The 25,078-nt window shown below is 40.1% G+C and overlaps 3 protein-coding genes across 4 annotated transcripts in view; all 3 read left to right on the top strand.

Moving 5' to 3' along the window:
- Nucleotides 1-1,125, top strand: part of nherf1b (NHERF family PDZ scaffold protein 1b) — a 29,249-nt gene extending 28,124 nt beyond the window's left edge. Inside the window, exon 6 of the mRNA XM_088316562.1 lies at nt 89-1,125. Coding sequence (XP_088172688.1) covers nt 89-226 — 138 coding nt within the window. The 3' untranslated portion in view covers nt 227-1,125. The remainder of the gene's footprint in view (nt 1-88) is intronic.
- Nucleotides 1-25,078, top strand: part of LOC148322901 (ras-related protein Rab-37) — a 97,119-nt gene that overhangs the window by 37,666 nt on the left and 34,375 nt on the right. The window lies entirely within an intron of this gene.
- atp2a1 (ATPase sarcoplasmic/endoplasmic reticulum Ca2+ transporting 1) lies at nt 10,791-24,989 on the top strand. 2 transcript variants are annotated; one of them, XM_088316232.1, is made up of 26 exons: nt 10,791-10,915; nt 11,020-11,156; nt 12,438-12,455; nt 13,362-13,444; nt 15,597-15,701; nt 16,958-17,096; nt 17,219-17,299; nt 17,374-17,459; nt 17,584-17,739; nt 17,824-17,965; nt 18,425-18,591; nt 18,672-18,760; nt 18,826-18,928; nt 19,007-19,138; nt 19,251-19,376; nt 19,474-19,692; nt 20,222-20,333; nt 20,423-20,646; nt 20,736-20,956; nt 21,104-21,306; nt 21,979-22,064; nt 22,170-22,303; nt 22,468-22,585; nt 22,903-23,020; nt 23,355-23,384; nt 24,783-24,989. In XM_088316232.1, exons 2-25 carry the CDS (start codon nt 11,039-11,041, stop codon nt 23,357-23,359), a joined length of 2,985 nt encoding a protein of 994 aa, XP_088172358.1. In that variant the 5' UTR covers nt 10,791-10,915; nt 11,020-11,038; the 3' UTR covers nt 23,360-23,384; nt 24,783-24,989. The 2 variants fall into 2 exon arrangements, with proteins under 2 accessions (XP_088172358.1, XP_088172357.1); XM_088316231.1 differs by lacking the exon at nt 23,355-23,384.

Here is a 25,078-nt window from a genome sequence, read left to right as displayed (position 1 = left end):
ATTGGGAGTGGCAATTAATAGCTTGAAGCCTCTTTTTCTTTTCTGCATACTGGATGTAAGATCTGTGAATTGTTTGGCTCTCGTGTAGGGCGTGGTGACGGAGGCCATCCCAGCTCTGAACATGAGCCTGCAGCAGGTGAAAGAGCTGGCGCGTCAGAAACGCTCCAATAAGAGAGCCCCGGCCATGGACTGGACCAAGAAAAATGAACTGTTCAGCAACCTATAGGGCCTTCAGCTCGCCTGACACACAACTACTACTACAACAACACCACCATTTGTGTTGCAATGATTCCCACATGCATCAGAAAGACCCTTTTTTCAAGAAAAATCCTGTGTTATGAATGTTTCATTAGTCTATTCATTACTATTCATGAAAAGATATTCCACAAATAATCTAATTGTGATGTACTACTAACCATGAACGACAACTGGACTGTTGAATATGTGTGTGTGTGAGTGTGTGCGTGCGTGTGTGCCTGCTGCTACACCCACTCACCTGACAATCAGTTTAGTTGATCAGATAATCGGTCGGAGTGGATCAAATGTCTTAAAGTGTAACACAGTAATTTTTGTGTCGATATTTGCTTCTAATAACAGCGTATCACTTAGCACAATTTTCTGAGCTATTAGAAAAATGAGGGCAAATGTCATTGCTGCCCTTCAATAATGGATTTTGAATTGGTTAAAATGCGCACTGATAGCTTTAAATAGGACTGATTTTAAAAGGGGCTTCTCTTATAATGTATATATCATATATCATGTATATTTCTACATTTTTAATAGAATCAACTACAAAATGAAAGTCAGATTAAGCCTCAAATCTTTTAGTATGTGATCGACAAGACTCAATTTAGACACTTTTGAGTTTTAAACATGTCTTATTTGCTCATTTTAAAAAAAAAACAGTCATTGTAAAATGTTCATTCATTTCTAGTGATTTGTGGTGCGTTCACGATCATTTATGTCTTAAAGAATGTTTGCGCTTCTCTAGATTATGCGCTTTTGTCCTCTATTGCGATTATTTTCCAAATGAATGATGGTCTTTTGTCAAGTTGTTGTACAAGCCAGCCTGTGTAAGCAGTGAGTGAGTCTCGACTGTAATAAAGCAATATCTTATCAATGTCATGTTCATTCACATGGCTACATTTTCTCCTGCAGTAAAATCAAATGGTTTGCGATCACATGTCAGGGAACATAAAAAGGCATCCATTTTTTTTTTTTTATCCAACAAGATTTGTCAATCAATTTCTATAGTGTCACCATAATAACCTTTAACACAGTGTTTTAGGAACATTTAATTTTATTTTTAGCATACAAGTTGTAAAATAAACTAGTAACATCTTACAATATGATGGGGTCAGTTCTGAAATTTATTACATCAATTAAAACCTGTAATGTTTGATGGAACGTGAAATTTAATATAATCCTAATCAGTCTTTTTTACTCCTGGGCTCCCCCTACAGTACATTAAGTGTACTACTTTCCGTCAATCTACTCCGGCAAATAAATATTGCTCATTTTGGAAGAACACGGATGAAAAAAAACCATTTTCCTCTCTGACTGAAACAAACTCCAATCACTTCTTAAGACCAATTGCAAATATTTGTGGGTTCTCCACATCTGTGTGATCGTCCCAGCAATTTATTAATATATATATATATATATATATATATATATATATATATATATATGAGAGGAGAAACACGGATACGTTTGTGAATAAAATACTTTTTTTGACAACATAAGGCGTTGAAAGTATATACATCTGTTTTCATATATAGGAAGTAAGTACAACAATTCAGAATACGGGTGAGTACGCGTCTAATCTAAATTAAGATGTGTTTTGGATAAAAAAGAAAAAAAGTCTAATTCCCAAATGCAAGATGCATGTTGTGAGCCAATTGCGTTCCAGTTTCTGGGCTGTAAAGAGCCCCTTTCACTCACCGGCAACAAAATGCGTCATGAGATTTGATGGTTTCATGTCTTTGTCCACTTGAGGGTCCGTCTGCGGCCCTCGTGTGTCCTCAGGCGGGTCAAGTGTGTCATCAGCAGCTGTCTTGTTCTAATCGCCGCAACCTTCCTGCTCCTCAGATCTCCTTGGAGATTCCCAGCTCAACTCATCACAAAACACTCATTACCACTCACATGTGAATCTTAATATGTCATGTTGGTCATGTCCCATGCACACTTGATTCAGGAAAATGGGAGCAAATAACAAAACAATCAATATATATGAATATATATTAGGGCTGGGCAACGATATGACCTCAAATCAATATTGCGATAAATTGAGCAATTTTACCTCGATAACAATATATGCACGATATATATCATTATATTGTTACATTTAAAAATGGGTACGTTATTGATTTAAACATTTAAAACAGTAAAATAAAAAAATACACACACAATTAACAATATACTGTTTTATTTAGTATATGAAACAACTGATAGTAAGAATAATTGTAAATTATTTGTCAGTTTTAAAAAGCAGATGTGGCCCTACAGCACAAAAACATTCCCACCCTTGTCATAAAGGTCTAAAGTGGGTCACGTTCCACATTGTCACTAAATGGAATGTTTTTTATCAGTTCATCTCAATCTAGATTAGCACTGTAACGAAATATCACCAAATGAATCAACTGTTTGCGCACAACTAAATAAAAATCCATGTGCTTCCAAAGCTCCAACACATGATACGAGGACCAAATGGAGGAGGACGGATGATGAAGATGATGAAGGGCAGGTGCAGGTCATGTGCTGGACATCCGCAGCTGAGTTGCAAACACGGCAGGTCGCCTGGCAACCGAGTCCACCGTGGGGGACCTTGTAAGGCCTGAAACTCGGGTGAGACTAAGGGTCAACCCGGCTCTACCTTCAAACATCACGGCGAGCTAAAAATAGGCCAGCGTGTGTGTGTGTACCAGTGTGTGTGCGTGCGTGCGTGTGTGTGCGTGAGTGAGCAGTGGAGAAATTGACTGCCTGGAGCAGTTTCATGGAAGAAGTGACATGAAGAATACTCTGAAGGATGGAGGAGAGGCCAGACGTAGGCCAACGGCTGAAGTGTGACGTACAATCCGCATGCAGTGTGAGGCAATTGTAGCACAAGCTTTCTTTTTTTTTCCATCTTCTTCGAGAAAACTCATCTCTTTCTGTCTTACTCCACAGTACAGCGCTGACACACACCGCATCTCCTTTTGTAAGGACAGTCGTCCCTATTAATAGGAAATGTTGTCAACAGGCACTGGAGAAACTGGACCTTCTGTTCTCCTAACTATTTTCTCTGTCTCATTAAAGCCAAGACCCCGTTCCGCTCTTAACTCATTCACGACCAGCCCAGTAAAAAAAAATGGATTTTGACGTATTTATCCGTCAATGGTATTGAATGAGTTAATTACATGGATTTTCAATCAAGTGCAGTCGATTTTAGCATGTGCTTCATTCTTATTTTAAAACTTTTTCATGTGTTTTTTAATTTCCTGTAAATTATTGTTGTGTGTCGAGGATGCTTTCCAAACAGCACTGACAAAGTGTTATAGTATTCACTAGGCTCCTCTTTCACCACTTTGGCTCCTGCCCTGGAGCTTCATGAATGCCGCCGTTGATTTATAAAAGCAGAGTCGTTATCTCGCCATCAGCGAACCATCTGCTAATTCGCCACTGGCACATCGCATACGAATAAATTTGCCTTATACGCGCATACATTCTCAATCCTGTTCCTCAAGGCTCGCCGTGCTGGATGTTTTCCATCTCTCCATGCTGCAACACGTTTTATTCAAATGATCAGATAATCAGCAGAGGCTGGATAACGAACCTGATCATTTGAATCAGGTGTGTTGCCGCAGGACGGTGGTCCTCCGGGAACAGGATTGAAGATTCAGCTCAGAGCCTGCAGATCAGTAGTAATTGTTGATGGAACTTAAACCAACCAATCAGATTACAAATTCACCTCAGAGTCCCATAAAAAAAAATCAAAACTGTTTCTCTCCTCTGATTGGTTGGCTTCTGGTGAGTTTGATGATGTGCGTGACACAGTTGCATGCTGTTGTATTGCCATTGTGTTCGGTATGAATCTTTTTTTATAATTGATTGTGGTGATATTAAGAAGTGGATCGGTGAGTCGCTATCAATGGTTCCAGTGCCAAATGCACAATCCGCCACTACCCAAATGTCTTTGCAAGGTTTGAGGTCAAAGAGATGACAAGTGAGTTAGATGTTGTATTTAGCAGTGTTTTCTAATTAATTCATACAAACTCCCCCCGTGTAAATACTAATTTAAGATAATCATTAGTATGTGTTGCGCAATTCACTTCAAAACAATCGCTTTTCAACAGGGATCATAAAAGCATCATCGTCACGTGCGAGCGTCCCAGGAATAGGGCTTGGTGGGACAGTACTTAAAGATTAGCACCATTCCAACTAAACACCTGTTGCATACGAACACCCTTACATTTGCACTCACACGTTCATGTGTGCACACACTCACAGCCACGCTCACACACCTGTCTGATGCATGCCATACACACGTCAGTCTGACGGTCTGAATAAGTGTCTGTCAGTTTTTTGGTTTTACACTCAGTCACATTTGTACAAAATCGGAGTTGCTTGGAATGATTGATGCGATACTCTCAAAATTCTTAAGTTTGTTATGAAATGAGGACGTTAGGAATGTTATTTAGTTGATGCAAAACAATCGGCCAAAAGAATTTCACTCAGCAAGATTTAATAAACCAGGCAATTATTTTTAAAGGTAAACGTGTGTTTTAGAAAACACTTTTCAAAAATGGCTAAAAGTTTCCACTCAAAGCACATAAATTTGTTACAAGGTGCTTTTTGGAAAAATATTTGCGAAAATAGTTTTAAATGATGCTCAATCTAGCAACAAACATTTCATATAAATGTATACAACGGTGTCAGGAAGCTTGTGTGTGTAAACAACACAACAGTGCCCCAGTTGGACAATATAAAAAAAAAAAAACAAAGGTTGATAATCACTGGTCATAAAGTGTCGCCCCCGGCTCACCTCTGTTTCTCTTTTAACTTCTTCACTGTGAAGTCCTTTAATTTCACCACACACTCATCAATCATGCTGTCATCACGCCCTGTTTCTTGCGCCATTTGCATCCTGTCATTGTCAACCTGCCTCTGTGGTCCGGCCCATGTATGGGGCGGGGTAGCCATATGCGCTTAAATATACAATTGCAATCGGCGGCCCAAAAAAAATTTCAAATACAAACAATTTGGGGAACACTAAAAGGCATAACATTTCACTTAACTGGTCCCAAAGTATTTTTATTGACTACAACTAATGTCTCTTGGCGTTGATGCAACTCAATTAAATACTCTTCGACTTAATGACAGAATGTACAATTACCTGTGTCTCCACATCCACGTGGTTAATGAAAAAAATCTAAACTATTGCAACAGGTAATAGTTTATTTTAAAAATAAAATCATCACTAATGCTCATTTTATATATGTTATTTATAATTAGTGCTGTCTGATTACAAATTAATCTAAAATTTGTTAAAATTAATGCAAAATAACCAAATAAAAAGTACATTTATTTCAAAGACTTTTTTAATATATATGTATATATATATATATATATATATATATTATTATTTATTTTATTTTTTTAATACGATCGAAACGTAGACATCATCTGCTAAAGATGTACAGCTAATATGGTACAATATTTGCAAAGTATGCAAATTATTTTTGAAGTAAATCAAGCTGAAAATATTTAACTGAGTTAAAAATGTTGAATTAATCTCCAGAGTTAACCCTTTAATTTTGACAGCCCTATGTATAATGTAATTTATTATCTTTAATTAAGCAATTATTCAAATAAATAAAATACATGTTAAATATAGTGAACTTGTTAAGTTGTGTATTATTCCAAAAAATGTTTACCATTTGAAATAAATCAAATAGTAAAGAATTTAATGACATAACTGAATAAAGAAAATTAATAATGGCATTTGAATAAACATGAAGATAATCAATGTTGATAATACACTTGGTGACATGATAACAACTTGGGGTCATATACCATGCCTCAATAAAATCAAGCAAAAAAAATAATTCTATTCATCATCTCATAGCAGCCAATCAGAATGAAGCTAGAGAGAGCGCTTATAGCGTGCGAGGCAAATAAACAGAGAAAGCCCAAGCTGCTAATGAGACATTCACTCATGTCAGAAGCTCATAAAAGGCTGGACAGGTTCCTGTAAACAAAACCACAACACTTCGAAGAGACACCGTGCACCAAGTGAGCGTATATATTTAGATGTGTTGTGAGTGTGGGTGTTTTAACTTTGGGCCTTCTGGATCAATTTCATTGCAAAGCCCAAACACATCTTCTGTGGAGGAATTGGCACTTCATCAGTTTACAAGTTTCCCACCCATGAAAGGAGGGTTTAAGTGTGTCCTTGCCACCACTTCTCAGGGACACTCACGCCTAGTAGCGCATCCACACCGGGGTTACATTCCAGGGGTACGCGGTGTCAAAGTGGTGTGGCCAGGAGAGGACGGCGATCACGCATGCCAGAGAATTGTTTAGATTACTTTGAGCATGTACTGGGATTTAACCTGTCACTATCATAGTAATTGTATCCTATGACAGCGTGACTCTGGACATTTCCACGCCAACAAACCTATATTTTAAAATTAGTAATAGTAGTAATAGTAGTATAGTTGCCAGTCATTAATTTTCTACAGCACTGGCAGGGTTGTCACTGGGACATGAAACTTTTTAGCCAATGTGGCGAAACAATATAAAATTCTCCGAGCCACATGTGAGTGTAGTTAGCCACGACATCTCATTTATGTGGCTACACCGATAGCATGGGGCAGTGGTCTGTTTCTCTGCTATGTACGCCGCTCACATTGAAACCAAATAACACAAAATACTTGAAGATGTATTTTTTCTCAAGTTGTAGGCAATTTGCAATTTTCAATGATGGCATTGCAAATTTCCCCGTTGTGGGACTGATAAAGGTCATCTTTAGCTTTAGCTTGATGGCTAACTGCACGTCGTAGTGGTAGAAATGGACCAATATTATCAATAAGGAAGTGGCAATTGTGCCGAATCGCCACAGATAAAATGAGGACACTTAATAGTCGGGATGGGCAAGCCTCATCTACAAAATTTGTTTCGGCACTTGAAAAATGTCTGTTCATGGGCCTTCTTCGGCGATAAAAAAAATGATCATGATTATCATGAGCTGCTCTCACTGTCAAACTGACAACTTGTAGAGTAGAAACAAATTCAAGAGAACAATCCAAGCAGGATGCGCTCACAGTGACTCTGCTTGGCAGTACTCATGATTAAAAAAAAAATATATATATATTTCATAATGAGAAATTATATTTTTTTTTTTACCAAAGTCGATAATATCTGTTCTATTTATGTGCGCTTGTTATACATCCACATTGTAAGTGCAGTGAAGACTTTCACAAGTCATTTAGAAAAAAAAACACAGCCTGAAATAGCCACCTGAAGGTGTTCGCGCCAAGATGGCTTCCCAGTGTGAGACTTTCCTAGAAGGACTTTGTTGTGACCTTTTGCCTGCACATTCAACATTTAATATCGTCACATGATAAAATGACTGTTGCCTTGTTAGTTGTACACATTATTATCTCGGTTGAAGGGGTCTGATTAAAAAAAAAAAATCACTCCATTAAAGCTCCAGGAGTAATTTTATTTTGCATCCACACACGCGGGTGCAGTCAGTCACAAGCTATGCGTAAAATTAAGAAAAGAAAAGAAAAAAAAATCAAGACAAATGAATCCAATTGCCTCCGTCATGACTCGTCATGACATCACTAACTACAGTGCGCCCCCATTACCACCTTGATGTAACCTTCAAGACTCGGCGAAGCATCTGGGGAGCGGGTCGGGGGTGTCCTTGCCGGCAGGGTGTCACATTCTCGAAGCTCCCTGAAAGAACAGTGAAATTCTGCCATTGTGTCATAGCTGCCTGCCCACATGCCCACGCCACTATTTATACCAGAGGAACACAACTGCTCTTATAGCTTCAGTTACAGTGGGCTACTTCAAACCCCAGCTGCCCGGCCTCCGTTAATTATACCACACAGACTATACACTTCCTAAACAGACGTGTTGTTGCTTTCCCTGCTACTACTTTTGGCCTCCGCTGTTCTCCGGCTAAGGGCTTCCCGGATCCATCACAGTGATTAGCAGCTTGACTTTACATGCCTGCCTCCCACACTGCCTGCCAACAAGTTCTCATACACACGCACTGGTTACATCACGTTCAATTCAAGCCGCTATTTATGCATGTAATCTTTTTCTGCAGAAGCAAAAAGTGGAATGCAAATGTGTTTGGGAATGTTATAAAATGAGTCAACCATCAACAGTTTCTTGGAGGATTTTTATGGCCTCAAAGTTTCAGACTGCCGCCAAGTACAAACGGTGGAAGGTGAGATTTCGCGTTTTGATTCCCGTGCCGTGATTTAGTTGAAATCACAACTGTGTACGGCCATAAAGAAGTAAAAAGAAGTTCAAATGTGTTAGAAATCGGACTATTGCAATCATCAAAAAGTGCAATAAACAAACATACCTCCTGTCAGCTTTAATCACCTGAGCATTTTCTGAACACAGACAATAAATAAAAGGAAGACAAGAATTTATCTTTTTCTCTTGCGAGGAGACTAAAATATACAAATCCTCATTCCTCACAAAAAAGATATATAACCCCACATACCTGTTTTTCCCTATATTGTACAGTATACACATCTATATAGACAATCTATCATCTTAATTAATTTAATAATGAATTCTCCTAATCATTAGTTCGAGCGGTGGTGAGCACAGTCGTGTGTTTCAGTGTTCGAAGCCAAGCTCTCGTGTTTGCCTGAGTTATCTCCAGGTATTCCGGTGTCCCCCGAAACATGCATGTAATATGTGTGAAAGGGAGCGTGAATACTTGTTTGTCTATATGAGTACTGCGACTGACTGGCGACCAGTCCAGGGTTCACACCGTTTCTCGCTAAAAGTCAGCTGACAGGCTCCAGCGAAGCGGGGGCCTTAATGAGAATAAGTTTAAAATACAGCAGGTAGATGTTAGTTGAAATGTTGAAGTTTGTCAGCAAATGAATAATCAAATAATTTCATCCAATTTGTGAAAAGACATCACCATACATTGTAATGTTCGGCATTTGCAAGCTACATTGGACTGTTGACAGATACATGACAAAACTTGAGCATGTATATTTTTAGGTTAAAAAACGGTCAATAATTTATCAATCAATAACTATATAGATTTGTGGAAAAAAACATACATTGAACCAAATTGTGACAAAGGAGGTTTCTGCAGCAATATTCACAGTAACAACACAATCTAATGAGAACCAATACAAGAGCTATATGGGGAAAATGTCGTTCCAAAGATGATCATGATCCGTATTTTCCGGACTATAAGGCGCACCTGCATATAAGGCAACTCTTGAAAAGAGAAAAAAAAAAGATATACAAGTCGCACCAGGCTATAATCTGCAGTTTTCTATGTTGAAAAAAATGTGCATGTGTTTACTGCATGTGCAGAACAATTTTGTACTGTGAATGCACATAGGTACATAAACAGATTGTTGAAACAGTACCTTTTAACACGGCAACAACTTTGCTAATTAAAACAGAACAGACCCAAGAGAAAAAAAAAATGTAGATTTATTTAGCGTATTTTCTGAACTACAGAGCACCCCTACCGGTGAAAGAAAAATCCACAGAAAAGCCACAAAATCTAGGAAAAAAGTTGCGTTTTATAATCCGGAACAGACAGTAATATTTTTTTCATTGCAGGTTTGAAAAATATAAGAAGACACAAGTAGGATAAAGCTCCTTTTCTACAACACTAAAAATAATTATAAAGGTTGCACAATATTTTTTTAAAGTTATTTAATTCAGTTATTATATAGTTATTATTGACCCCTAGATACTGTTCTCCTATTGGATAGTGATGCACGTTTAAGATTGCATCTGATTGGTCAAATTTCCATATGAAACATTGCGTATCTATTTTTTTCTTATTTCATTGTTTTTTTTTTTCATATTGCACAGGCCATTATCGCAATGATGATATTTTTCAATACATTTTCCAGCCCTAATAAAAATACTTCTGTGTCACTGTCAATCAAAGTGAGCATTGCTCACTCTCAAAGCCAGAACTTTTGATGCAACTTTTGTTATTCAACTTGTAAGATTCAGCAAGACGTTCCTTCTGCGCAATGTGTATGACAACTTCATCACTACGTCCATCTATTCCCATCAAGTACAGACCTTGACGGTTAATGTCCTTCCCATTGCAACCCCCCCCTGAAAGACAAATGCATGTGTTTCCTCTCCTGTCATCACTTCAGCCTAATGTTATAATTATTTTCCCTGAAACCTAAAGGTTGATATGTCAATTTCAGCTTGCTCACATCAAACGCGATGATCATATTATGCATTTCTGTTAATCCACAGCTGAGTGAATGAGTGCGAACATGTGCACGCGCATAGACAAAGTCATTCCACGTGTCCGTCAGTGTCCTCTAGCTCTCATTCAGAAAGTGTCACCCCTCCTGGTTGTCTCTCTTTTACACATCTTATTTCCAGCATGCTGGCCCAGTGGGCCTTCTCTGCAGTTGTTGCCCCCACCCCCCCAATGCGGTGCTCTCAGCCAATGAGTAGCGAGCGCATGGTGAGCAGGCACCAATCAGGGAAGTTTTTCACACGTATAAAACTTTTGAGAGCAGTTTGCCAAGTTGCACTTTCTGTCAGTCCGGGGCTCCTGGAGGAGAGCAACATCCCAAAGAGAGCGTGAGAGAGCGAGGGGGTCGAGTCAGCGTGAAAGCAAGGGGGGTGGGGTTGCCACTTTTTTTGCTCCCAAGCATCACACTTCAAGAAAGTGGTGGGTTGAATTTCATTCAACTTTGCACTCGCAGCATCAGATGAGCTGATGTGAGTATCGCTAAAGTGTGTGTATTGCGTTTAACGTGTCCTTGTGTGCCGAAGCCTCACCGCTTCAGCTGGGATGGAGAACTCGCACACCAAAGAGTCACCGGAGGTTCTGGCCTACTTCGGCGTCACTGAGGACAAAGGCCTGACGTCTGAGCAGTTCAAAAAGAACCTGGACAAGTATGGCTACAACGGTGAGGGAGTGAGATGGATGCATGATCACAAGGATGGAGCATTAAACTGTAGTGAAAATAAATGTGATCTGGATTTTAATATCCGGGAGGAAAAATACATGCACAGGGAACTAGCTGAGAGGTTTATACACATGAATAGGACAGCAGACAGGTGAGGATGCTTCGAATGTGACTTTGAGGTTGAGGGAAAATGAACGTCGCATTTAATAATAATACACTGTGAATTTCAACAGTGTCAGTCCACTTATTAGATATGTAAATGTTCAAGGATAAAATGACTTTGCTTGGTCCAGAAATGGATCGTGAAAGCAAGATGAAACAAGAGGATAGTAAAGGTCACAGAAGGTCATTTATTAAAGCCACTGTGCAGTGGTGCCTTGAGGTGTCATTGGGTTGATTACTTTGCTTTGACTTGTAAGCACAACCTTGAGATGCAAGTGTTGCATGATGGCAGTGAATTCAACTCAGCTTAATTCACCATAAGTAAGTAGCAGTAAGTCAGAGAGAAACATGAAACAAGGAGAATTTTGAACATTGTGAACATTGTGTATTTAAAGCAAATTGCTTCGCGTTTAGTTGATAATACACAATGGAAAACTGTAAATAACCCTAAAGCAACTCATATTTAAACACACCAACATCCATGATAGCATACTCACATTCGCATATTCTTTATCCTCTGTGAGGAGAGGAGATCTCTATACAGACATTGATGAACATACAATGGGCTGAACGATTTGTAATTTTAAAAAATCCATACTGTGATTTATGATTTAATATGTGATTTATTCATTATTTTTAACAAACAACAACAATAAATGTATTTGTATCCAAATAAACAGTATAAGATTTATTATACATAAATGTTCAAGTCTTATGCTATATTAAATATATATTAAATAAATGAATGGATTACCCACTCATTAATTAATATGAAATACAGTTTATCTACGACAGTGCGAGTTGGGAGTGGTTGGTTGGAGTGAGGCGGGATCAGATTAATGCCATTTCCATTCATTTCAATGAGTAAGAATATTTGCAAGCATGGTCAGGAATTAAACCCGTTTCTCAAGGCACTACAGTGTCAACACATTCATAAACACGTTGCAGCAGTATATCCATTAGTATCCCTCCGGAAAGCATCTGTCCATTTTTGAAAATGGACTTTGAGTGTAGACTTGTGTCATTTAATGCATCAGAAATGACAAACAGTGCGGTAAATGTGTCAAGTTGTCATTCCGGGCGTGCTAATCTCTCGAATCTCTCCTTCTTCACCCACAGAGCTGCCAGCGGAGGAGGGTGAGTCTGGCTTTCTGTCATCCAGTTTGAAGCATCAGATCCATACGCTTACGATCGCTTCCTACACACTTTGACAAGCTACAGTCGTTCATTGAGCACCTGCTATCGACTTCTTGCTTTGCGCAGCTGCTTGGAAATCCATCACACTGCATGCGCAACAACAATCAAAGTCATTGTTGGAATTACACTTTTTATTTATAGATTAAGAGAGCAGTTAAGTAACTGGCTGGTGTACCTACGACGCATTCAGGGTTTGAAAAACAAGCTTTTTTGTAGCGTGCTATTATAATGTGATGAAAGTTTAGTCGAAATCGATTAATCACTGATGTTATTGATATTTTTTTCAGCTGCGCACAGCAGTCGCCAAGCTTTTTTTTTGCACCACATAAAGACGTACTTCACCCAAAACAAATAACTATTACTTACTAACCATTAAACTGAATGTAGTAATAGCATGTTTCACGATTTCACTTGAGCTTTTATTTTATTTGAGGATAGACTTGGTTATTTTTGTAAGTGAAAGCGCAATGTCACGTGACATTACAGAAGCAGCATATCATTTAGAATAGCCGAAACTAGCTAGGCTAACCGCTAATTTCATCCACAACCAGGTTCATTTCATACTGTTGGACACGCACACAATTATATGAAGACTGTTTCGCCAAATTGGCCGTAGGTTTTACTGCTCCACAAAATGTTATTGTTCTGAAAATCGGCAAATCGGACAACAAGTTGCCGAAACCACTCTATTAGAGATTAGTCAATTTAAAGCTTTAACGTCGGCGATGAGCTGTAAATCGACTGGTCGACTAGTCAATTCATCATTTATCACTAATATGCATGTGTAGTTTAATTAATTCTCAAGGTGCAGGGCATAATTATATGTATCTTGTGCATTTCTCCCAGGTAAGAGTATCTGGGAGTTGGTCGTGGAACAGTTTGAGGACCTGTTGGTCAGAATCTTACTGCTGGCCGCCTGCATCTCTTTTGTGAGTTTGAGTACTTTCCTTTTCAATTTTCACAAGCCAATTGTCACATTTGTACTTGCTATATGGACTGAAATAGGTTTTAGGAAGGGTGCTGGAGTTTTTGAAATATATTAAATTGAGAAAAAAAAAAGCAGTTGGAAAGGAGTAAAAGGATAGTAGGCATCTAATTAAAATGCTGTGCACACTTACACAGAATGACATCTAAAGTGTCATTGGACATTTGCAAAGGATTGCCGTTTCTGTTCTCTGATGCCATGACTATAAATATTGTTTTCCTTCCTTTATTATCATTTAAAGAAAGACACAATTTTTTTTCTTGTCTTTATTCGAAGGTACTTCACTGTCAAAAGGAAGACATTTTTTTAAAGTGCCATGGTCGAGCCTTTAGAGAACTTGTAACCAGTTGTCCAATGTTCAATAACATGACGTCAAAGTCTTCAAAGTAGGAAGTTCAAATCCTGTTGAGGTTTTTCCCTCAGAAATTAGCTGGCAGCTTTCCCATGCGTAACCTTGGTAAACCCTGCTTGGAGCTCACAGTTATTCAATTACATTACAACTCATGCCCTCACTCCTATAGAGCCAAGGAAACCCTCCTCCCACCTCTGTGGTTTTCTCCAAAACAGTTTAGCGGAGGGAGGCTGCACACGTTGTCTTAATCTCCCTTCTCTGCCCTCTGGCCTGCCTGCACAGCTGTCACGATGGCCTTAGAAGGCCTGATGGTGCCGTTGTGTATGCATGTGTGGGAAAGAGAAAGGCGGGCTGAAAAAGAGCGTGCCCCTGTGTGCGTGTGTGTGTAGTGTGTACATACGCATGGCCGGAGCTTTATTTTAAGAAATTCTCAACCCAGGAAGAGAAACTGTATCCTTAGACAAAGGTCAGGGATGGAAGGAACGAGGGGTGGCTTGCAGCAGCAGGAGATTGAAACACAGAAGGGAGGAGGGGATTGGGTTGCACAACACCATTGTTACGATGACAAACGGAGCAATAGATTGTCATGTATAGTTTCTAAAAGAGCGAGCGATAAATACTGGGAATACACGGCTATCCTATTCATACACACAGGAACGTCCTGCCACTGCAATGCGCTGACAGGCTTGAAATTTTCAGTGGGGATCTTTAAAGGGAGGCTACACAACATGGTAAAGACGAAACTTTGCAAAGGCTGTCTAAATAGCAATATGATACAACAAAATGCCAAGTTTGAGTCTACCAAAAAGGTGTGAGGCCATTTTTTTATGGCTCGGACTTTGCTCCATTGGCCTGCAACTAATCTGTGTCAATGTCAACATGACAGTATTCCAAAACAGACCCATGTGTAGTAACACGGAGCCGTCACGCACAAGAGTGCACACGTGTTTGACGTGTCAGGGGGGAGCAACGGTGTTCTGAAATGATATAACAACAAACAATTTTTACTGAACAAATGAGAAATTATATATTCTCACATGCATTAATTAGGCACACTGGCAAAATCTATTTTAAAAAAATAATGATTGATTGGCATTGATAGAGATTTCTACACAGTGTGTTTATTTGAAATGTTTTTCTACACCAATGAAAACTAAACCTAACAAACTAACCCATTGTTGTAACTGGTATACATAAATAATGTGAATGTAGTTAATACTGTAGCTCATCTTAGCCAATAAAAAGATATGGTTTTGCCTCGTATGCAGCGCACAATGCGAATATGTTCATAAAAAAATATTTTTGGAGCTCAATTGTTCAACGACAGAGGTGGTCCACGAGCATTTTACACCAAGCACCCCACAAAAACAGAAAAGGAAAAAGCAAACAAGGCAGAGGCTTTATTTGTAAAAATGAATGTTTCATACAATATTTTTGGCGGTCACTGCAACATTAAGCAGTTTGAACATTCACAAATATGGGAAAAATAAAAACTGCATATTGTGATTAATTAAAACACAAGCAAAAATTTAAAAAAAAATGAACCTAAATAAATACCTTGGAAAAGACAAATTTACCGAAAATGCATTTGACTAAAAAGTTAAATACAACTGAACAGCGCTTAAAACTGTGTGGTAATGGATGAAAAAAAAAATGAAATCACTGTATCGTTATGCAGTGTTTGAAGGTTTAATTCAGTGATTTTCTCTCTCTCTCTCTCTCTGTATCCCAATCACTCACTCAGGTACTGGCTTGGTTCGAGGAAGGTGAGGAAACAGTCACAGCCTTCGTTGAGCCTTTTGTCATCCTCCTCATCCTCATTGCCAACGCCGTCGTTGGCGTGTGGCAGGTCAGTGACTCGCAAACACGCAACAGAAACAATCGCAGTCTCAAGGACACATACCTGCCCCCCGAAGGCCGTCTTTTACACTCACCTAAATAGACTCGTATTCTTAGAACCAGTCGCACATAATAAATTATAAGAGCATCGTGTTCAGGTCGCGGTCCTTTTGTCCTCTGCGGGGTGCTCCTTCCAGAGCTTAAAGTTCATGTGAAACCAGAATGAGCGGCATGACATCAGCAGAGCGGTGGGGGGGGGAGGGGTGAAAGGTTAAGCCAAGCTTGTAGAGGTGCCGATGGGTGAGAGGTGGGGGGCCTGGGGAAGACTTATGGCCGAGCTGCCTTGAAGACTCCACACTACACACGTAAAAATACCGACAGAAGAGTGATTGTGTCACCATACATGTTTGACGGAGGAGTGGAGGGCATCAATACTATGGCGGTCATTTGGAAACTATGCTCAAGTATTCACACATGGGGGGTATGAGAATGGAGAGTGAGACGGCTTTACACTTTGAGGCGATGAGAGGAGTGGGGTGCCAACTCCTGTTTGTATTGATGTATAGTGCCGGGGGAAAATAATTTGACCCTTCCTGATTTCTTGCTTTTTCACCGTATTCAGTTCAGGGTTGGAAGTAAGGGTTCGGTTTCTTATTTTGTGCACGTGCGATGATAATAAAGATCCAGTCATTCATTCATTCGCTTATTCAGTTTCACAAGCCAAACATAAAACCGCCGGATTCATTGAATCAAGAAATCAAATAAATAGACCACTTTGGACAAAGTGAAATGAGCCACAAAAGAAAGACGTCGTGCCATGATCCAAAGAAATTCAAGAGCAAATGAGAGACATAAGAAAAAGTCAGACAGCCATTTCTGATGCTTTTGGACTTCAGCAAACCATGCTCAGAGACTCGGAGTCATGATCCACAAATTGAGAAAAGTAGGAACAGAGGCGAAATGTCTCCGAAGCAGTCCGTCAACCACATTCACACCAAGGTTGTCACGACGACTCCTCCAGGAGGTTACAAAAGAACTCTCAATGACAACCAATGAATTTCAAGCCTCACTGGCCTCTCAAACTTAAGACAATATGCATAAATTGCATCCGGGCGAAAGCACAAATTGCTGAAAGAATGATAAACAATGATTCCAAGAGATATTTGTCCTGACATTTCACCTGAAAGCCCCAAATCCTGAACTTTATGAGAGGAGTGTATATTCAGTATATTTCACTATAATGACAGCAGTATATTTTTTCCAAAGGAGCGTAACGCGGAGAGCGCAATTGAGGCTCTGAAGGAATATGAGCCTGAGATGGGAAAGGTCTACCGGGCGGACAGGAAGAGCGTGCAGAGAATTAAGGCCAGGGAGATCGTTCCTGGTGATGTTGTGGAAGTCTCTGGTAAGTTCCCCATCATAACCTGCTGTATTATTTCATCATCTTCCTTAAAGTCCATCTCATGCGCTAAAAGCCAACATACCTGATCAACCTATACACCACATGGTCTTTTTGCTCTTTTGTAGTTGGTGACAAAGTACCAGCAGACATCAGGATCATCTCCATCAAATCCACCACTCTGCGTGTGGACCAGTCCATTCTTACTGGTTGGTGTTGTCACACATGGACACACTTTGCAAAGAGGTGTTACTCATGTTGCGGGCACCCTTGTGTCTCCCAGGTGAGTCAGTCAGTGTGATCAAGCACACCGACGCCGTCCCGGACCCGCGAGCAGTCAACCAGGACAAGAAGAATATGTTGTTCTCGGTGAGTGTCTTTGTCATACTACTCCAGGTGTTTCTAGGAAAGGGCAGATTTATTTTTTTATTACTATGCAGTACAAGCATTGAAAAAAAAAAGTCATGAAAATAACTTCAAATCCTACACTCAGGGCACCAACATTGCTGCTGGAAAAGCCACTGGCATTGCCGTGGCAACGGGCGTCTCCACAGAGATCGGGAAGATCCGTGACCAGATGGCTGCCACTGAGCAGGAGAAGACCCCTCTGCAGCAGAAACTTGATGAGTTTGGGGAGCAGCTGTCCAAGGTAACAAATAATTAAAACAATTCATTAAGACCCAATGAATAGTTCAAAATGACAATAAAAAAAATATTCCTTCACCTTCTCCAGGTCATCTCGCTCATCTGCGTGGCTGTGTGGATCATCAACATCGGCCATTTTAATGACCCGGTCCACGGTGGCTCATGGTTCCGTGGCGCAATCTACTATTTCAAGATTGCTGTGGCTTTAGCTGTGGCTGCCATCCCTGAAGGTAAACCCCAGGAATTGAATTTGCCTGCCTATGAAGATTATCATACCTAAAATTCAACACGAGCACACTTGTTCATATGATACCTTAACGAGTGACCTATTAAATACTAAATGTGAGATGATGCCAGAGTATTATACAAGGTTGAGTTATATGTGTCGGTTTGCTCGCCACTTATTTGTGTTTAAAATCGAACATTAAGGAAAATACAAGCAATGCAATTCAGAATGAGTTTTACTTTGTGCACCCACCCAGGAGGCAGAATCTGAAGTTTGGAAAAATATTTTACCTAACCATCTGGATCTTCTACACTGTGCATATGAATGTGAAGTAGGGATTGTGAGATTGTGAGCAAGAGCCTGCATCAGTCACTTAAGGCGTTATATATATTCTTGAAAAATGGAGGCAAAAAGAGCATATGGCGGAAAAGGCAAGACTAATTTGTGCTTTTCACCATCTCAGGTCTGCCTGCTGTCATCACCACCTGTCTAGCTCTGGGAACGCGCCGCATGGCCAAGAAGAATGCCATCGTCAGAAGCCTGCCCTCAGTAGAGACTCTGGGGTGCACCTCGGTCATCTGCTCTGACAAAACTGGAACCCTCACCACCAATCAGATGTGTGTGACTAAGGTAGGTTGAAGCTTGTCTCAATCTCATTGAGTAGAAAGCTTCTCGAAGAAGAGCTGAAGCAAAAAACTGTTGACTTACAGATGTTCATTATCGAAAAAGTGGACGATGACAACGTCACTCTCGGCCAATTTGACATTTCTGGTTCAAAGTACACACCCGAGGGAGAAGTGTAAGTGCACAAACGCAGAATGTGTCAAATGAACAGAACAAACCTAAAAATTCCAATCTCTTTAGGACGAGAAGGGGCATGAGTGTAAAATGTGGCCAGTATGACGGACTGGTTGAGGTGGCCACCATTTGCGCTCTTTGCAACGACTCCTCGCTTGACTACAACGAGGTCAGTAGAGTGTTAAAGACACAACAACTGCCGGAGTTTACAAATCAAATAAACTAAAACCAACTTTCTCCGTTGCAGTCAAAGGGGATTTATGAAAAAGTGGGGGAGGCCACTGAAACAGCGCTCAGCTGTTTGGTGGAGAAGATGAACGTGTTCAACACTGAAGTGCGGAGCCTGTCCAGGGTGGAACGAGCCAATGCTTGCTGCAGTGTAAGTCTAAAAAAAAACAAAAAAAAAACATCCTTCTTTTTAGTAAGTTTAGTGAGATGAATACAATCCAATAATTTGGACTAAGCTTCCACTTTCTACTTTTCTCGAACAGGTGATTAAGCAGCTGATGAAGAAGGAGTTCACACTGGAGTTTTCCAGAGATAGGAAGTCCATGTCAGTCTACTGTTCTCCAGCAAAGTCTGGAAAAGCCCCAGTGGGAAACAAGATGTTTGTCAAAGTGAGCAGCAACTAAAATTATGCTTGGAACAGAAGCTGAACAAGTCGCATCCTCTAGGAGACATCAAAATAAAGCAACATTATAAATGTCTTACCAGGGTGCCCCCGAAGGTGTGATTGAGCGTTGTTCGTACGTTCGCGTGGGCACCACTCGTCTTCCCTTGACCGGGCCGGTCAGAGATCACATCATGGCAGTCATCAAAGAGTGGGGCACAGGGCGAGACACCCTCCGCTGTTTGGCACTGGCCACCTGCGACTCTCCTCTAAGGAAGGAGGAGATGAACCTGGAGGACGCCACCAGGTTTGCAGAGTATGAGGTGAGGGACGGGGCCTGCTGTGATCATCTCAGACATGAAGGGATATAATTGGATTGTTTTAGAGTTGATATCCTCAATTGAACTGCTTTTTGTCATTTTGATTACTCTACCTAATTTTCAGCTTTTAACCAAGCTGTATAAATAAAGAATAAATGAAATTAGTTCAGAATGTCCTTTATTGTCATTGTACTCAGTGTGCAACAAGATTAGATTAGATTAGATTAGATTAGAAAAAAAATCTAAATAATTTTTCCTTTTGGTTCAAATGAATTTGATGATTAGCCATTTGGAATAAATTAGCGTACAATTGACCTTTTGAGACAGAAAATTAAGAGTGAAAACCAATACTCAGGGAAAGAACATCATATTTTATAACTGGTTTATACAAAATCTCTATTGAATAGTCCGATATTACTTTATACTGTACAGAAGACACACAGAACTCCAATGAGTGACAATTAACCCAAGGTGATCGATATTAAAAGTAAGTGCCTGAAGAAGTCACCAAAACTTTCTTTTGTGCCATCAGACTGACTTGACCTTTGTGGGCTGCGTTGGCATGCTTGACCCTCCACGTAAGGAAGTCATGAGCTCCATTGAGCTGTGTAGAGCTGCTGGCATTCGTGTCATTATGATCACCGGTCAGTAGTCCACATGCAGGCTCACCCTCAACTTGAGCCTTCAACAAAAAAAAGACATGCTCAGTTATTTTTTGCTTTCGTCTCCTCAGGTGATAACAAGGGCACAGCAGTGGCAATCTGTCGCCGCATCGGTATCTTCTCTGAGGATGAGGACGTCACCGGCAAGGCCTTCACCGGTCGTGAGTTTGATGACCTGTCTTCTTATGACCAGAAGAACGCAGTCCGTAAGGCTTGTTGCTTTGCCAGGGTGGAACCGTCCCACAAATCGAAAATTGTTGAGTTCCTCCAAGGCTTTGATGAGATAACTGCCATGGTGAGGAGACGGACAGTCCCAGAATATGACACCGAATAAGCTTCCAATTGGAATTTCCAACTAATATCCTTCTTCCTAAATCAACCCAGACGGGAGACGGAGTGAATGATGCCCCTGCCTTGAAGAAGGCGGAGATTGGCATCGCCATGGGCTCTGGCACTGCCGTTGCCAAGTCAGCCTCTGAAATGGTCCTGGCTGATGACAACTTTTCTTCCATTGTATCTGCCGTCGAGGAGGGCAGAGCTATTTACAACAACATGAAACAGTTCATTCGCTACCTCATTTCTTCCAATGTAGGCGAGGTTGTCTGGTAAGTACTCGATGATAATCATCGTTGACATGATAAGCAAGCACTTTTGTTTTGCAGCTGATGTGGTCGCATTTGATTTCAAATTAGTAACAGAAATTGCAGATACTCAGCAGAATGCTCAAACTAACCCTTTCGATATTTCTTCAGTATCTTTCTGACTGCAGCCTTGGGCCTGCCTGAGGCTCTGATCCCAGTTCAGTTGCTATGGGTCAACCTCGTGACCGACGGGCTTCCTGCTACTGCTTTGGGCTTCAACCCCCCAGATCTGGACATCATGGGCAAAGCTCCTCGATCGCCCAAAGAGCCCCTGATCTCTGGTTGGCTGTTCTTCAGATATCTGGCCATCGGAGGTACAAAATAGTTCCACTTTTTTCCTTTGGATAAATGAATTTCTGTGATTAGTCAACTACCATAATGATCTTCAAATTTGAAGAGAGGGGTCAATTGTAAGACATCCGTTGAGTTCAGACAACCGTCCATCACTTTCTTACATTGAGACACTGAGCGGTTTCTCCAAGTCGAGCTACAAAGTTTCCAATGCACCTCCAACCATGCCATTTTTATCCAGACCAGGTGTGGGCAAACTATGGCCCGAGGGCCACATGCAGCCCCTTAAGCGTTTTAATCCGGCCCGCCAAACTTGAAAAAAATTAAATGAATAAACCTTGTTAATGTTTTATTTTCTAAATACTCTGGTGTGTCAAACACAGATATATTGTTGAAATGCTTTTGTTCATTTTCATTTAGAATTACATTTATTTTCTTTGCTCCGATGAGTTGAGGTTACCAAAACACTCCTGGTCCGGCCCCTCTGTCAAATTTTAGAACCCATTGCGGCCCACCAATCAAAAAGTTTGCCCACCTCTGATGTAGACGCTATTGTTGCCACGGTAACACCTCAGTCTCGATGTTATCAAGCCGAAAATCAACACTAAAAAGTGCATGTCTGCATAATAAGCATGCACGTGTGATCAAAGTAGTTTGTTTGCCACATGGGCTTCAAAACGTCGAATGTTTTGCAGGTTATGTTGGTGCTGCAACAGTTGCCGCCGCCGCCTGGTGGTTCTTGTATTGCGAAGATGGCCCATTGGTCTCTTTCCATCAACTGGTTGGTATTTGATGACAAAGGAGCATTCAATCTGAGACAAAAGCGCACTCAGTTCTATCCAATACTTTGGTAATGCTAATGATTTTTTATCTTCTTTGTCTTTAGTCACACTTCATGCAGTGCAGTGACGACAATGAGGACTTTGCTGGCATCCACTGTCATGTGTTTGAGGCGTCTCCTCCAATGACCATGGCTCTGTCTGTGCTGGTCACGATTGAGATGTGCAACGCTCTAAATAGGTGCAATTCTAGTGGGTGGAATACAACCCACATATTTGCAATTTGCATATTTTGGATAAACCTGTCTTTCTTTTTTTAGCTGGAAAAAACACACCTAGTGATTTCACTGTTGTCGTGTTGAAGCTAAACCTCACAAACAACTTGCGTCCACTGTCTGCCTCCAGCTTGTCTGAGAACCAGTCCCTGATGCGTATGCCCCCTTGGAGCAACATCTGGCTGGTGGCGGCCATGACCCTCTCCATGTCCCTTCACTTCATGATCATCTATGTGGACCCGCTGCCCGTGAGTCTGACCTCCTGTTCTACTGCACCTCTCATTTATTTGTAGAGTAGAACACACGCCCCCTCCCATTTGGATGTCCTCACTTACATTTCCAGAGCATAAATAGTCCTTGAGGATTAGGAACAAATTGTCAAGTGAGGCCCAATTAAACGACGTTTCCAATTTGTGATCTCCTTGTTCCTTCAGATACATTTAAAGGAGATCACAATCAGTGTATCCTGAAAATTAAAATAGATTTTTTTCGAGTTATTAACCACCGAATTTAATAATTGTGGTTTACAAAATTGCATTGAAAAAGCTCTTTGTGTCCTCCGTAGATGATCTTCAAGCTCACTCACTTGACTGTGGATCAGTGGATTGTGGTATTGAAGCTTTCCTTCCCAGTCATTCTAATTGATGAGATCCTCAAGTTTGTGGCTCGCACATATCTGGACGGTAGGTTTATATTTATTTTAGTTAGTTTTTTTATCACAGTATTTGTAGTTTTTTCTACGAGAAAGCGAACAGAAGTATTGTACAGTTGTATTTCATTTTTTACATTTGGTGAATGCCGGAGACAATGGTTTCAATTTTCTTTTTCCTTATTCATAAATAGTTTAAATAAAATGCAGAAAAATAATCAACACCCATTTTAATGTTAATGTATTAACGACATTTAACCTCCATCTCCTTATTTATTTACCACTTCCAAATGCTTCCTATGATGAGATTTCATTTTCCTCCCTTTGGATGTTTTTTTTTTTTCAACTGTTCCCCTTTTGCAATCCAGTCTAAACCTGCCCCCCTGTAACAAGACAAGGTATTACTCAACTTGATGTTTTAGCATTTTTACCATTACGCATGTCTTGAATGTCTAACATGAAGTCTCATGTTAGTGTTAAAGTCAGTGTTTCGGTTCTGCTCTCTGTGAAGAGATCGGCACGTATCTTTTTTTAATTGCAATATTGAAATGTCACTGAAGGTTATTGCTTGTAATAAACTGCATTTAATTCATCGTTGCTGCATTGCAAAATCCAGTAATGAATCAAATTGCATTAAGCTAACAAGGATTTAAATATTTAACAACACCATTTTCTACTGCGATAGTGAAAAATGATACTGGTTGGTTACATTTCTCTGCACTACTATTGCGTCCAGCTACTAAAACATTATGGCACTTGGATAAAAAAAAAACATTTTGGCCTCAATTTTAACTGAAGGGTCTTGTTATGTGTCTGTGTAATTTGTCATCAATATAAATTAATGTGGACTATGGTGAGATGTTAACTTTTCATCTAGGTTGACGTGCAAATGCATCAGGCACTTTGGAACGGTTGATATTCCTCATTGGCACTGACAATGCCAAAATGTGCTCAAAATATGCATGTTAGGAGTCACTCCAGCATTAGCTATAGCTTTGAACCCTGACTGCAAATGTCAAGCTTCAGAAAACTTTTACAATGAGAATAACATCTTGATTATTAGAAATGGTCATAATTGATTCATTCATAGTCAGCCAAGTGCAACTGATTATTGATTAATGATGTGTTGAAGGTCAAATGCAGATCACTCCAGCACATGGGCTACAAATAGAAAAGTGCTTATTCAATGTAACGTACAGTATAAGTCTACTCACCCTGCGAGAGGAGCTGAACTTGATTACTCAGAGGTAATTTAAATGGTGGCTGGTGTTTGCTGACTTTCATATAACACGAGTTTGAAAGTGACTGGTTTATTCTGAACACAGCCATATCCATAGCAACAATGAGGGTGAGCAGCCACATTATCTCAGCTGGTTTCACTTCCGCACTCAAACTCAAACTTGGCAAAAAAAAAATTTCGCAGTAGTGGTGTACAGGTTATATCAAATTAATGATGGAAAAACGTTTTTATATTATTTATCGTGGTCTTTTTTATTACCACAAAAACCTGTCATTTGGACAGGGGTGTGTAGACTTTTTTATTGGGGTATGAATTCAGAATATTGATATTTTTTGTCATGCTTTAAAAAAAAAAAAAGAAAAGAAAAGCCGATCAATAAAAATCCCAATGCCCATCCCTATTTTTATTAATTTTCTTTACACTGCAACAAGACTAATGTAAATGCTCTCGCATGACAATTGCAAACTCCTGATTTTGTCAAGAATGTGCACAGCAAAGGTGAATGGAGTTCCATTCTCATTATTTGAAACTGATGATCTTTTGTTCGCCAATGCAGGGAAAGTCTAAAGACTACATGCACCAACGTTGAGCTGACACAGAGCGAGAAAGAGCGGACAAAAGAGGCTGAGCGCTCGCACCGAAAGCGAAAGAGCGATCGCGCCAACAGTCACTTGATGTGATCTGAACATGCATAAGCCATCTGAAAATACACCGAGCTGCAAAATATTTTTTTTTCTGTGTATGTACTGAAGTTATACATAGGTCAGAGTTAATTATTATAATTATTAAGTGTTCTATTCTTAAAGAATAAAGATATTTAAAGAATGTTGGATAGCTGTGGTTAGTGTTTTG

Source organism: Idiotropiscis lumnitzeri, chromosome 15, assembly GCF_059441095.1.
Source record: "Idiotropiscis lumnitzeri isolate Australia: NSW breed Sydney's pygmy pipehorse chromosome 15, RoL_Ilum_1.0, whole genome shotgun sequence".
Taxonomy (NCBI): domain Eukaryota; kingdom Metazoa; phylum Chordata; class Actinopteri; order Syngnathiformes; family Syngnathidae; genus Idiotropiscis; species Idiotropiscis lumnitzeri.
This window is presented reverse-complemented; position numbering and strand designations above follow the sequence as displayed.